General features: G+C 35.1%; 1 protein-coding gene across 1 annotated transcript in view; it reads right to left on the reverse strand.

Moving 5' to 3' along the window:
* Window positions 1-401: 401 nt before the first annotated feature.
* Window positions 402-15,017, reverse strand: part of PRMT3 (protein arginine methyltransferase 3) — a 100,207-nt gene continuing 85,591 nt past the window's right edge. The window contains exons 14-16 of the mRNA XM_054585998.1: window positions 13,617-13,667; window positions 13,341-13,428; window positions 402-1,694 (exon numbers count right to left, since the gene is read on the reverse strand). Coding sequence (XP_054441973.1) covers window positions 1,585-1,694; window positions 13,341-13,428; window positions 13,617-13,667 — 249 coding nt within the window. The 3' untranslated portion in view covers window positions 402-1,584. The remainder of the gene's footprint in view (window positions 1,695-13,340; window positions 13,429-13,616; window positions 13,668-15,017) is intronic.

A 15,017-nucleotide genomic window follows, 5' to 3' on the forward strand; every position in this document is an offset into this window, starting at 1 on the left:
TTAAAAACAGAACTACCATATGACCCAGAAATTCCACTTCGGGGTATCTATCCAAAGAAAAGAAAAACACTAATTTGAAAAGATATATGCAGCACTATGTTCACCACAGTATTATTTACAATAGCCAAGATATGGAAGCAACTTAGGTGGCCATAAATAAATGAATGGACAAAGAACATGTGGTATATATACGCAATGGAATATTACTCAGAAATAAAAAAACAAAAACATGAATTCTGACCATTTGTGACAACATGGATGGACCCAGAAGGTACTATGGTAAATGAAACATTTAAGTCAAGCGGAGAAAGACAAACACCCTATGATTTCTCCTATATATAGAGTTAAAAAGGCAAAACGGAAATGGACTCATAGATACAGAGGACAGACAGGGAGGGGGGTGGAAAGAATGAGTGAAAATGGTGAAGGAGAATAAGAGGCACAAACTCCCAGTTATAAAATAGATACGCCACAGAAGTGTACCAGACAGCACAGGGAATAGAGTCAATTATATAACATTTTATGGTGACAGATGTCTACCAGACTTACTGTGGGGATCATATTGTAAGGTATATAATAAATGTTATATCACTATATTGTACACCTGAAACTAGTATAATATTGTATATCGACTACACTTTAATAAAACATTTTTAAAAAGACTTGTTTTAAATATTTCTGATTTTATAAAAGGCCTTAATATTTTGAATTGTCATTTTATAATGCTAATGGTTACTGTATACATTTTATTAAATGTTTTCTATTCTGCATTTCGAACTGAGTCCACTGTAAATGACGCAATTGTAAAGAGTAATATATTAACAGTTACACATTTAACTGCACATAAATCTAGTTTGAAGAAGGTATTATATTAGTAAAGAAGCACATATTTACCTCAATCTTTAAAAACTTTTATGAAACCCAGAAAAAACATATTGAAATTAGATTTCCTTCTCAATACTAGACAAATAAATGGCTAAAGAATATTTGCAAAGAGGGAAGAAGCTACAAAATGAGAACTACAGAATTACAATCAACTAAATTGTCTTCAAATATGATTTGTGTGATGTGCTTTTCCATATTTTAGTCCCTTACACTTGGTATTTAATCTATTATATCCTGATAATCTAACAAATAATACAATTAAAAACTACTCCTTAGAGAGGAAATCTGCAGTAAAATATGTAACAACTTGTGTATAATTACTAGTTTAATAAAACATTATCCAAATAACTAAGAAATAACTAGTGTTTAAAATTTACAGCAGGAAACTTTAAAAACAAGAAAAGACTATCTTTGCTCCAAATTTAGGACAATTGAAATGAGTTTCAATATAGCTAAACTTAATGCAGGGGTTACATTTGGTTAAATCGCACGGACCAGACTCCCAATAATGCAATTATGTAGGTGGACCGCCAGGATCAGTGAATTCCCTTCTGCAGCTGAATTACACTGGATTCCTACCACAATTATACTGAGGAGACTCATGAGGAAAGGATGCATCATCCATGTGCTCACATAAAACCCCTCCGCCTCTACCCACTACCCAGTTCACCCCCACAATAAAAACTGCAAGGGGCTTTGTCACTGGAGACCGTAAGTTTGAGTCGAATTATTCAATGTGAGGGCCACAATCAGAGAACGTGGATCTTTCTTATTCTTGTGGACTGTGATCTTTCCTTTCAAGGATTCACCTAGAGAAGAAAGGCAAAAAATGTATTTAATTCAAGGAAAGCAGTCTAAAAGAAAAGTAAAATGTACCAATACTTCTCTTTTTTTGTTATGAGATGTTTCACTAATTTTTAAAAACCTTTTAATTGTCAAATCCTTGAGGAAGAACATTACAGTGGTCATGCAGGGTTGGGGAGTAGTTTTACTGGATTCCTGAATATAAGGTCCCATGGTGAGTTCTGAACACACAGAAAAATACAAGATACAGTTCCTGCCCTCCAAGAGTTCACATGAGGTCAAGGGTAAGAAGGAATAGCTATGTCAACAATTACACAGCAAGTTATGTCTAAGTGTGCTGGAAGTCAAAACTGGGGATGGATAAAAGGCAGTAAAAGGCAATGTTTCACAAGAATTAATGAAAGAATTATCTGAGGACTAAAGTCATTGTTAAGGCATGCATATGGAATAGCATTTAAGGGAGAAAAAACATGATATAAAGAGCTCTCAAGGAATGACATTCTCAGGAACTGAAAATTATAGTTGAGAAAACTTCAATTTGAATTTTACAGAGCCATATGACAAGGCTGTTAGCCTTGAAGCTACCAACATTGTAAATTGGAAAACAGAACTTACACAGGGCAGACAGTAAACACAAAAAAATATTGTATATTTGTTTAAAGGTAAAAAAAGGACTCCCTAAAAACTTATACTGTATGCTCCAAATTTTATTTTACTCCAAAATGGAATTACATCATACATATGATATAATATATAGCACATATGATATACATATGCTTTTTTGAATACAAATGCTTCTCATTTAAGACAGTTTTCCATTTATTTACCAAGATCCATTTAAAAATAACAAAAGAGATTGCTAAATTATAATTGATAACCATTACTTGCTTTAGTAAGAGTAAGATCACACCAAGTACCATCAGGTATAGCTTCACTATCTGGAGGAACACATAAGATTCCATATAAAATGACTGAGATTTCTCTATAAAATGATCCTTCCAATCTACAAATGGGATATATGCTGGGTCCATTTATTTGTATCTTCTTCAATTTCTTTCTTCAGTGTTCTATAGTTTTCCAAGTATGGGCCTTTTATCTCCTTGGTTACATTTACTCCTAGGTACTTTATTTTTATTTTTTTTGCTGCTATAGTAAATAGGATTTTTTCCTTAGTTTCTCTTTCTGATACTTCATTGTTGGTGTATAAAAATGCAATCAATTTCCAAATACTGACTTTGTATCCACTGCTTTTCCAAATTCACTTATTAGGGCGAGTAATTTTTTGATGGAGACTCTAAGGTTTTCTATATAAACTACCATATCATCTGCAAATAATGACAGTTTTACTTCCCCCTTTCCAATTTGGATGCCTTTTATTTCTTCTTCTTGTCTGATCGCTATGGCCAGGACCTCTAGTACTATGCTGAATAACAGTGGTGAAAGTGGACACCCTTATCTTGTTCCTGATCTTAAGGGAAACACTATATCAAATTAAAAAGCTTATGTACAGCTAAAGAAACCATTATCTAAGGGAAACTCTACATCAAATTAAAAAGCTTATGCACAGCTAAAGAAACCATTATCAAAGTGAAAAGGGAACAGACTGTATGGGAGAACATATCTGCCAGTGATACATCAGACAAGGTTTTAATCTCCAAAACATATAAAGAACTCATATGACTTAACACCAGGAAGACAAACAATACAATTAAAAAATGGGCAAAGGACCTGAATAGACACTTCTCTAAGGAAGACACACAGATGGCCCAGAGACAGATGAAAAAATGTTCAACATCACTAGCCATCAGGGAGATGCAAATTAAAACCACAATGAGATATTACCTCACACCTGTCAGAATGGCCATCATAAACAAATCAACAAGCAACAAGTGCTGGCGAGGATGTGGAGAAAAGGGAACCCTAGTGCACTGGTGGTGGGAATGCAGACTGGTGCAGCCACTGTGCAAAACTGTATGGAATTTCCTCAAAAAATTAAAAATGGAACTGCCTTTTGACTCAGTGATTCTACTCCTGGGAATATACCTTAAGAACTCCAAAACACCAATTCAAAAGAACTTATAGCACCCCTCTGTTCACAGCAGCACTATATACAATATCCAAGTGTTGGAAACAGCCTAAGTGCCCAACAGCAGATGAATGGATTAAAAAACTGGTACATTTACACAATGGAATACTACCCAGCAGTAAGAAAGAAGAAGGAACTCCTACCCTTTGCAACACCATGGATGAACTAGAGACTATTTTGCTAAGTGAAATAAGCCAGCTGACGAGAGCCAAAGACTATATGATCTCACTTGTAAGAGGAATCTAATTCACTTATTAGGGTGAGTAGCTTTTTGATGGAGACTATACAGTTTTCTATGTATACTACCATATCATCTGCAAATAATGACAGTTTTACTCCTTTCCAATCTGGATGCCTTTTATTTCTTCTTCTTGCCTGATTGCTGTGGCCAGGAAACTAACTAAAATAAACTACTGAGCAAAACCGAACTGGAGACACAGTGACAGGGAACAGACTGACAGCTGCCAGAGGAACGGAGGCTGGGGAGATGGTGGAAAAAGGGATTAGTCAAAGAACATGCATGAATGACCACTTCATTTTAGAAATTAAACAACATACTTCTAAATATTCCATAAATGAAAATAAAAGTAATAAGGAAAACTAGACGGTATTTTGTTCTGACTGATAATGAAGCACAACGTATAAAAGGATGTGGCTTCTAGCTAAAACAGCACTCAGAGAACTTGTAAGTTTAAATGCTTACATTAGAAAACAAAGAAAACAGGTCAGAGATTTTTAATGGTGAATTCTATCAAATGCTTATGGAAAAATAACACCAAATCTACATGAGCTCTTACAAAAAAACAGAAGAATGAATATTCTGCAGTTCATCTTTTGAAGGGAGCAATAACCTGATATCAAAACAAGCTAAATTCATTAGAAGAAAACTATAGGTGACTATCCCTCAGGAATATAGAGTCAAATACTCTTTGAACTCTATATTCATTACTGTCTCATAAAAATGTATAAAATGCATCTGAAAAAATTAATTTATAACAACTTTCAGTGAGCTAGGGAGAGGAGGAATGTCTGCACAAGGACTTTTACATGAATATTCATAGCAACTTTATTCATAATGATCCCTAATTGAAAATAATCCAAAAGTCTAGTGCATAAATCAACTAAAGTATGCCCATTAAAAAAAGAAAAAAAGGAATACTACCTGGCAATAAAAAAGAACCAACTACTGATACACAGATGAAAATATGCTCAGCAACAGAAGCTGGAGTACATTCTGAGTAATTTCACTGATACAGAATTCTAAAAAAAAATAATACTTTAATATTAGTAATACTAATTAGTAATATTACTGTACAGTAATAGAAAGCAGATCAGTGGTTGTCTTCCTCTGGGTACTGGAGTTGGGGATGTCCACACAAGGGATCAAGGAGAAAATTTTTTGGAGCGATGGAAATATTTTTTATCTTGATAAGAGTAGTGTTTACATTTGGCAAAACTCATTGAACTATACAATTGAAATATGAATTTTTACTGCATGTAAATTATAGAATTGTTTTTAAAAATGTGATGTCTGAGAACTAACTAAAGACAGATAAGTATAATGTAGTAGAGAAACCAAAAAAAAACAAACCCATTATGGAGATTCAGTAGGTAGTAAGTGATGCATTTTAAATTACTGAAAAAAGAATTCAATAAAACTGTGTATATATTGTAATACAATATTGGAAAATATGAAACTAAAGCCAGAAACCAAAAAGAAAAGGTTGAAGATTTGACTACACAAACAAACAAAAAATCCCATAAAGTTACTCTAAAGAAAGACAAGCAAACAAAAACAATGTTACTTTCACTTCTTAGAACAGCGAAGAATGAAAGAAGTCTGAATTTTGAATTTATTCCTTATGATGTATTATAAGAAGTGGGACAACTGAATAAAAGGCACAAAGTGTACTCCAGTATTACATTTCTGCTATCTTCATAACATCAGGTGTTATTAAAAACCAAACCAGTCTTCTGGTTAAGATGGAGGTGTATGTAGACATGCCTTGTCTCACTGCACAACCATAAGACGGAACACAACTAATTTAAAAATGAAGAACACCCAGGACTGCCAGAAAATCACCATGAAAATCACCAGCACTGTACAGAAGTCCCACAACCAAGGATTTAAAGAAGCTATATTCATCCAGAGGGGTAGGAGGGGCCGAGAGGGAAGTCTGGTCGGAGAGGACTAGGAGTAGCAGCTGCAAGTAGCTGAGGATGGAGAAGGGGAAAGGCTGTGAGGCTGCAGCGGAAAGGGCAGCCCCACATTCATGTGTGGTGGATAAAAATCAGGGAGAAACACCTTGCCAGTGAGCGAGCCCAGCGCCAGGCCAGACCGTGCAGCCCAGGGCTCCACGTGCCAGGGAAAAGAAAGCCTTGTAACTTCTGGCTGTAAACCCAGTGGGAGTTGAGGTAGTGGAAGAAACTGTTTGTCCATAAGCAAACTCACCCACCTTCAGAACCACGAGGACAGCAGCTGGAGGGGCAGCACTCACATAGGGGGAGTGGGTGAAGTGGCTGGAAACGGGGTGAGGGCCAGGTAAGCCCCCAGAAGTCAGTCAGCAGCGGCACTGTCCCCTCTTAGACTGCCCGCCCCCCCGACGGAGTCACAGTTGCCCTGCCCTGACAAATAGCCAAGGCTCTGCACCATACAACTTAACAGGTGTACTAAAATGGAGTCAAAGAGGCTCTACCTAGTACACAGACACAGGGAGGCTGCCAAAATCAGGAGACAAAGAAATATGGCCCAAATGAAGGAACAGAAAATAACCTCAGAAAAGGAACTAAGCAATGTGAAGACAGCCAACCTATTAGATGCAGAGTTCAAAATACTGGTGGTCACAATGCTCAAAGATCTCACTGAATATGGAAATGGCATAAGGGAAGAAATGAAGGCTCTGCTAAGGGAAATAAAGAAAAACCCACAGGAAGCCAACAGTGAAGGGAAGAAAGCTGGGATTCAGATCAATGATTTGGAACATAAGGAAGAAATAAACATTCAACCAAAACAAAATGAAGAAACAAGAATTCAAAAAAATGAGGAGAGTTTAAGAAGCCTCTGGGACATCTCCATAAAGGCCAACATCTGAATCATAGGGATGCAAGGAGAAGAGGAAGAGCAAGAAACTGAAAACTTATTTGAAAAAATAATGAAAGAAAACTTCCCCAATTTGGAGAAGGAAATAGACATACAAGTCCAGGAAGCACAGACAATCCCAAACAAGTTGGACCCAAAGAGGTCCACACCAAGACACATCATAATTAAAATGCCAAAGGTTGAGGATAAAGAGAGAATCTTAAAAGCAGCAAGACGAAAGCAGAGATTTACCTACAACGGAGTTCCCATAAGACTGTCAGCTGATTTCACAAAAGAACCTTTGTAGACAAGAAGGGACTGGCAAGAACTACACGAAGTGATGAAAAGCAAGGACCTACAACCAAGTCTACTCCACCCAGCAAAGCTATCAATTAGAATGGAAGGACAGATAAAGTGCTTCCCAGACAAGGTAAAGCTAAAGGAGTTCATCATCACCAAGCCCATATTACATGAAATGTTAAAGGGACTTATTTAGGAAAAAGACCAAAACTATGAATATTAAAATGACAAGAAACTCACAACTATCAACAACTGAATCTAAAAAACAAAAACAAAAACAAACTAAGCAAACAACTAGAACTGGAATAGAATCATAGATAATGGAGATCATTTGGAGGCTTATCAGCTGGGAGGGGGACGGGGGAGAAGGGGGGAAAAGGTACAGGGATGTAGAAGCATAATTGGGTAAGTACAGAAGAGCAGGGGGATGTAACAAACAGTACCGGCAATGGAGAACTTACATGCATGACCCACGGACATGAACTAAGGTGGGGGGGAAGGGCGGGGAATCCCCGGTGGGAAGGGGGAACTGAGCAGAGGGAGTCAAAGGGGGGAAAATTGGGACGACTGTAATAGCATAATCAATAAAATATACTTAAAAAAATACCAAACCATCTTCCTCAAGTCCATGAGGCCCCAGCACATGGCATCAGCGTTGACACTGCCCTCCTGCACTGTGGTCCCCGCCCCGGGCTTCTCTTGGCAGGGAGATCCCATCAAAAAACACTACCTGTGTGTCTACCTCCCACTTCAATAAAAGACTTTCTTTTATTCCAGAATAAATAAGTGAACAAATGGATACATAAAAATAAAATAAAAACACCTTTGTTACTGAGATAAACAACTATCAGAATCTGATTGCTTTGATTTGCATTTTAGTGATTGCCAGTGGTTATGGGTTATTTTAAATGTTTGACCACTATCTAAAAAAAAAAAAAATCCTCTGTGCTTTCTTGTTGATATATGTGAGGTATTTTTACAAACACTTCCTTTTGGTGTGTGTGACCTAATGGGTGTTCCTCTTTGATTTAAGTTGCCTTAGACGTGTTTAAAAACTGAAAGTTGGCTTGTTTGTAAATGTTTTATTCAATCCTTAGCATCAGGATCAAAATAATGTTCACGGTCGTTATAAAGCAGGTTATCAAATTTTTCATTTGAAGTTGAAAGGATATTCCTACAAGAGCTTTTATTGAGACATATAGCCCAAGTCAAGGTGAATTAGCAATGGATACTTTTGTTAAGTTTTACCAAAAAAATTTTAAGTATCAATATAAACAAATATCTGAATAACTTAAAAGGCCTAACATTGCCTTATAAGCTCAGTATGATTTTCATGTCTTAAAATAAAATGCAAATAAAATAGCTAGTTTTATAATAACATGATTTCAAAATAGATGCAAACAGCATCTATTTAAGTTAATTAAGCAGCACAAAGGGTCACAGTAATAAATACCATATTTCACACTGCTGAACTCCCTTCAATTGTTAAGCCTGACTAAAGTGCCAAGGCAGTGGCTGCAATATCAGAATAGATCTCAGTAATTAATCAGTGTCAAAAAGATACAAAATGACTGATGTTATTAAGTGTGTCCACTGTGGTGAGAGATACAAAGGACATTCTCTACGAAGCTGAGCTGTACCACCCTGCTTTAATCATTGGCAGATGTCTATTAGTAAATCACAAAGCAGTGTTACAGTTCAATGATTAATAAAATCAATTTCACGTGGTTTAAATTCAGTGGTTTTTAAAAATTCTTTCAGAGCAAAGAAATTTTATTTTCCCATTAGAGGAAAAAATAACAATTCATTATTTTCACTATTACAGCTTAGAGTTAAAAAAAATGGATTCTCCATTAAAAAACTTACTAGGTATATACAGAGAATGAGAAATAGCCTGATTTTAATCATATTCCCAAAGCCAAATAAGATGAAAATGATCTGGATTTTTAAAGAAAACACTGCCATATAAATTTCTACAACAAAATAGCACATTACTTTAAAGGAAAAGAAAAAAAACACATGCCCTGAATTTACTTAACCTTAAAGTAAGCGTTCTCTAACTTCTTTAAGAGTATTCAGTCTTATGCCCACAATGCTGGAAGTGCTCAAATGTGCAGAGCACTACTTTGGAACTATTTTTTGATCTACTTTGTGAATAAAATAACAAAACAAAAACAAACTAGGCACATTATTTTATAGTTCCATTTTGCTTTTGGCCAAATATAAAATTCTTAGTCTGAGAAATCCCCTATGCACATTGTCTTTTCCTACTTTCTAAATATCAAGTCTACTCCCAAGGGTTAGATTTATCATTACCCCCCTGCACTACCAAAAAAGATTTACTGACAATATAGACATACACAAAATCTGGGCAGAATAACTGTGTTTATAATATTTTACTTATTAAAAAATCTTGTCATATTACTTTTTAGACACTAAAGGTCTATTTCTGGATTATTCTCTATTTGCTTTATTAATCTATATGTCTATCTATAGTGTGTACCAATACTATACTTTCTGGGTTAATGTAACTCTTTAATACGTTTAGAAATCACAGTTAAAGGATTTCAATATGGTTCTTTCTCAAGATTGTTTGCATTTGCAGGTACATTTTAGAATCAGTCTATCTATTTCTACCTTGCTAAATAAATTCACTTACTAAATTCTGCAGTTTTTTTGGTAGGTTCCTTAGAGTTTCCATATATACAATCATGTTATCTGTAAATAATGATGGTTTTATTTCCTCCTTTCCAATGACTTTTAATTCTGTTTGTCCTTTATTGTATGTACTGCCTTACACTTCCAACATTAAGAGAATAGGAGTGGTAAGAATGGACCTCTTTGCCTTGTCCCAAATACTGGCAGGGAAACATTCTGACTTTCTCCGTTCAGTATGATGTTTGCCGTAGACTTTGTGTGGATGCCTTTATTAGGTTGAGGACATTCTCTTTTATTTCTAGTTGCTTCAACGTCCTCTAATTACCTAAACAGAAGTCTTTTACCTCATTGGTTAAATTTATTCTTAAGTTCTTACTTTTTGTTTTTGTTGTTGCAATAATCAATTGGATTGTTTTCTTTGTTTTCCTTTTTGATAGTTCATTATTGGTGTATAAAAATGCCACCAATTTCTGAATATTAATTTTAATGTTGCTAGTTTGCTCAATTCATTTATTAAATTTAGTAGTTTATGGTGGAGTCCTTAGGGTTTTCTATGTGCAATATCACATCATCTATGAGTAATGACAGTTTTATTTCTTCCTTTCCAATTTGGATCCCTTTTATTTCTTCTTCTTGCCTGATCACTGTGGCTAGCACTTTCAGTACTATGTTGAGTAAGAGTGGTGAAAGTGGACATCCCTGTCACGTTCCTGATCTTAAGGGAAACACCTTTAGTTTTTCCCATTGAGTTAGATGTTGGCTGAAGGTTTTTCATAAATGGTCTTTATTATGTTGAGGTATGATCCCTCTATTCCCACCTGACTGAAAGTTTTTATCATAAATGTATGATAGATTTTATTAAATGCTTTTCTGTAGCTATTGATATGATCATGTGGTCTTTACCTTTCATTTTTTATGATGTATCACATTTATTGATTTGTGAATATTGTACCAACCTTGCATTCCCAAAATAAATCCCACTTAATCTTGGTGTATGATCTTGTTAATATATTGCTGGATCCAGTTTGCTAATATTTTAATGAGGATTTTAGCATCTATGTTCATTAGGGATATTGGCCTATAATTTTCTTTCTTTGTAGTGTCTTTATCTGGTTTTGGAATTGAGATAATGCTGTCCTTGTAAAAACAGCTTGGAAGTCTTCCCTCCCTTTGAATTTCTTGAAATAGTTTGAGAAGGATAGGCATTAGGTCTTCATGAAATATTTTAGACATATAGAAAATAATATGATTACTTGGGACCCACTACTCAGCTTTGTCAAATACTAACATTTTCCCATAGTTCCTTCACTTTTTAAAAGAAGTTCAGCTATATGGTGTTGAACCCTCTTTGTAGTCTTTGCTGATCTTATTTCTATCTTTCTCCAAAGGTAATCACTACTCTGAATTCAATAGTTATCATTCTTAAGTACTGCTTCTTACTTTTACTATGTATGTATGTATGTATGTATGTTTTCAAAATCCATATAAATGGTATATTGTAGAAATCAATGCGCAAATTCTTTGTTCAGTGTTGCTCTTTATAGACACATATACTTGATTTATTTCATCTGCTATATTTTATTGTATGCAACTACCATTATCTATCTATCTTCTGTTGATGGGCATTAAGGTTGCTTTTAATTTTCACTTCTACAAACAGTAACTGTTGTGAAAGTTCCTATACACAAGTTGTGGGAGAGATTGTCAGAATACATGCCTAAAAAAAACCAAAACTGGTTGTAAGAATGGTACATCCGTATTTAACATGATGATATCAAACTGTTCTCTAAAGTTGTTGTACAAATTAAATTAACACTACCAGCAGAAGAGTTTAAAAGTTATCTTTGTCTACAATATTGCCAGCACTTGGCACTGTTACATTTTATGTACTTTTTTCCCATAGTGATGGACAAGAAACATCTTATAGTTTTAATTATCCTTTCTCTGAGTTACTAGTGGTGCTGAGTAGCTTTTCAGTGAAGTTTGTTGTACATTCAGCTTTCCTACCGTCAGGAAGCTTTCAGTAAAGGTGGGATAAAAACACTCATGTGTAACGTGAGTCTTAAATTTTAGAAAAGGTTTCATTATCAGATTCTAACTTTTGGAGCTAAGTGTGTAGGACATAAGAACTATGGGTGCTCACATAAGTGAACAATCAATGAGATATAAAACAAAGGAATGTAGCAGTGACCAGTCCTTGAACACTGCAGGATTTGAGGAGGTAGAGACGGTGCACTTCATTCTAAACAAATATATCTTGAATAAGATAATACTGAATAACAGTCTCCTTAATTTTTACTTTACCTTTATAGGTGATATGACTCTTTAGTCACTTGGGAAGATATTTCTTTTGGTTATATTTGCAACTTAGTAAGTACTGGTTATTACTTAAAAGTTTTCTGAATTATTCTGTGGTACTCAAAATATGAGCTACATAATATGCAACATACGTTTCAATTGGCAGAAATTAGCTTTAAATAATAATTTTCTTTAAATTACTTTTTCCCCTCTCACCCAATGATATTTTTTTCATTGCTTTTAGAGAGAGAGGAAGAGAGGGAGCAACAGAGGGACAGAGAAAGAAACACTGATTGGCTGCCTCCACACATGCCCTGCCCTGGGATTGAACCCACCACCTACATGTGTGCTCTGACTGGGAATCGAACCCACAGCCTTTTGGTGTACAGGACGACATTCCAATTGAGCCACACCTGCCGCAGCCTTTAAATTATTTCTTTAAAGGAAATCTTACCTTTAGCAACAGCATGAATAGACCTGGAGAATATTATGCCAGTGAAATAAGCCAGTCAGAGAAAGATAAATACTGTATGATTTCAGTTATATGTGGACTATAATGCACGAAATAAACTAACAGACAAAACAGAAACAGACTCATAGATACAGAGAACAGACTGACAGCTGTCAGAGACAAGAAGTGTTGGGAAGCTGAGTGAAAAAGGTGACGGGATTAAGAAAAAAACAGACACAGACAACAGTATGGTCATCATCAGAGGAAAAGAGGGGTCGGGTGGATGGAAGAGGGTAAAGGGGAGATGAGTGGTGGTGGGAGGAGACTTGACTCCGGGCGGTAAGCGCATGACGCAATATATAGGTGATGTATTTTGGAGTTGTGCACTTGAAACCTGCATAACTTTATTTAACCAATGTCACCTCAATAAAGTCAATAAAAAATTTAAAAAATTAATAAATTATTTCTTTAATGAAATCATATGCCATCTTATTTTAGCATCTGTTATAATGCTTCCAATACAGTGGGCACATAAAAAAAGGACCATGGGCAAAGACAATGGGGAGCAGGGAAGAAGTGAATATGGGAGGTAGGACAGGACAGGGGAGATAGTGGGGGGAAAATGGGGACAACTGTAATTGAACAAAAATGAAAAAAATTAAAAAAGAAACTTGAGAAAAAAATAAAAAAATTGGAAAAAGTGGTTGTAAAATGAATGAATATTGTATACTTCAGAATAAATAACACATTCCCCCCCCCCCTTTATTTTTCTTTCTCACCTGCTTTAACTGAAAATGGCTTTTCCAAAAGAAATATTGTTTGTTTCCAGTGTGTTTTGGTACTCTGGGGGCCCGTAGAGAACATCACCTGCATTGGTAGAGTTCAAAAGTATCTGATAAAGTACAAGATATTTAATATCATGGTACATTAATCTACTACTTCACATACAAGCTCCAACTGCCTACAACAGCTTATGATCAAACACCTTGGGGCACAAAGATAAAATGCAATGTATTCACCTAATTAATTCTTATGAGACAACTCATAATACTTACCCTGTTGTGGCAATTCTTCTCAAAGTATATATCAAAGTAGCCAGCAACTGCCTGTTTTTCAAAAAAAAAAAAAAAGAAAATAAATGATTACATTAATTGCATGACATAATTTATTATTCAGTCTTTTAAAACATGGCAAATAAGAAACTATTTCAAAGACCAGATACCCCTTAAACTATGGCAGGTCACCATTTTTCCTGGAAAGAATGTTTTAAGTAAAAATAAAGTAATATAATTTTGTTTTTCCCCACAGAAACAACACAATAAGGGTAATGAGGCTAATCAAATAATCAATAAAATGATCATGGTAGACTACTGAATGGTGGGAGACTGTAAGAAGAGAGAGGGGCTCAGCCGGCCCCTAGCCAATCCAAACTCTCCCACTGAGCTGCTGCCACGTGAGGAAAGCCATCTTGGACAACTCCTGCAGACAATTCCAGACAACTCCTGCAGTGTAAGAGATCCCAGGGGAGAGCCACAGAAAAACTAGTGGATAAGTCCAGTCCAGGCTGCAGAATCATAAACAACTCAGTCTAAATGACTGTGACTTCAAAGCATTAAGTTTTGGGATGGTTTATTACATGGCAATAAGTAACTAAAACATATTCTTTTATACAAAGACAGCTCACTAAATTTCTTCTGATATTGTATATCCAATTTGAAAGCAAACTACCAGAAATATTTTTGCAATAAGATCAATGGAATATTTAAATGTTCCATTTTTTTCTGAAAATAAAGTAAAAATTAGTAATATTACTCAAATAAAATTTATGTTTAAGCAAATATCCGAAAAACTCCAGAGTTTTTCATACTATCATAGTAACCAAGGGTTACTATGATAGTATAAAAAGGCCTCTAAAAGAAATTAACATATCCAGATGAATATATAGTTTTCATTTCTTTTTGTTTAAATTTTAAATAATACCATTCCTTTTTCTTTCACTAGTGGTACTAATTTGACTTAATCTATGTTTAAAACTGGCATTAAATAAAGCTTTTAAAATGTTAAAAACAGGACATTGCTGTTTTTGTTGAGAATGTGAAGTTTTATTGATCTGTAGGGTTAATATGGATTGAATCCAAACCAAATTCAGTATTTAACCTTCAGGTTCATTACAGTTTAGATACCGAGAGAAAATTGAAATACTATTTATAATCCTGTCCAATAAAATCATAAAGCAACATACTACTCAGCTACAGATTATTATCGAAAACTATGCAGCTAATGAGAACATTTCTAAAATATAACTTTTTTTCCCCCCCAGTTGATTTCTTGATCTCTCTGCTGAGTAATTTAACTGTTTTCTTAAAGTTGCTCCTGTATATCTATCTTGTTCACCACTCTATATCCTTAGTGGCCAGAGCAATGCCTGGCCCACAGTACACAATTAATGTTTGCTG

This window comes from Pteronotus mesoamericanus, unplaced genomic scaffold, assembly GCF_021234165.1.
Source record: "Pteronotus mesoamericanus isolate MK-2021 breed Mesoamerican mustached bat unplaced genomic scaffold, CSHL_Meso_final contig_90, whole genome shotgun sequence".
Taxonomy (NCBI): Eukaryota; Metazoa; Chordata; class Mammalia; order Chiroptera; family Mormoopidae; genus Pteronotus; species Pteronotus mesoamericanus.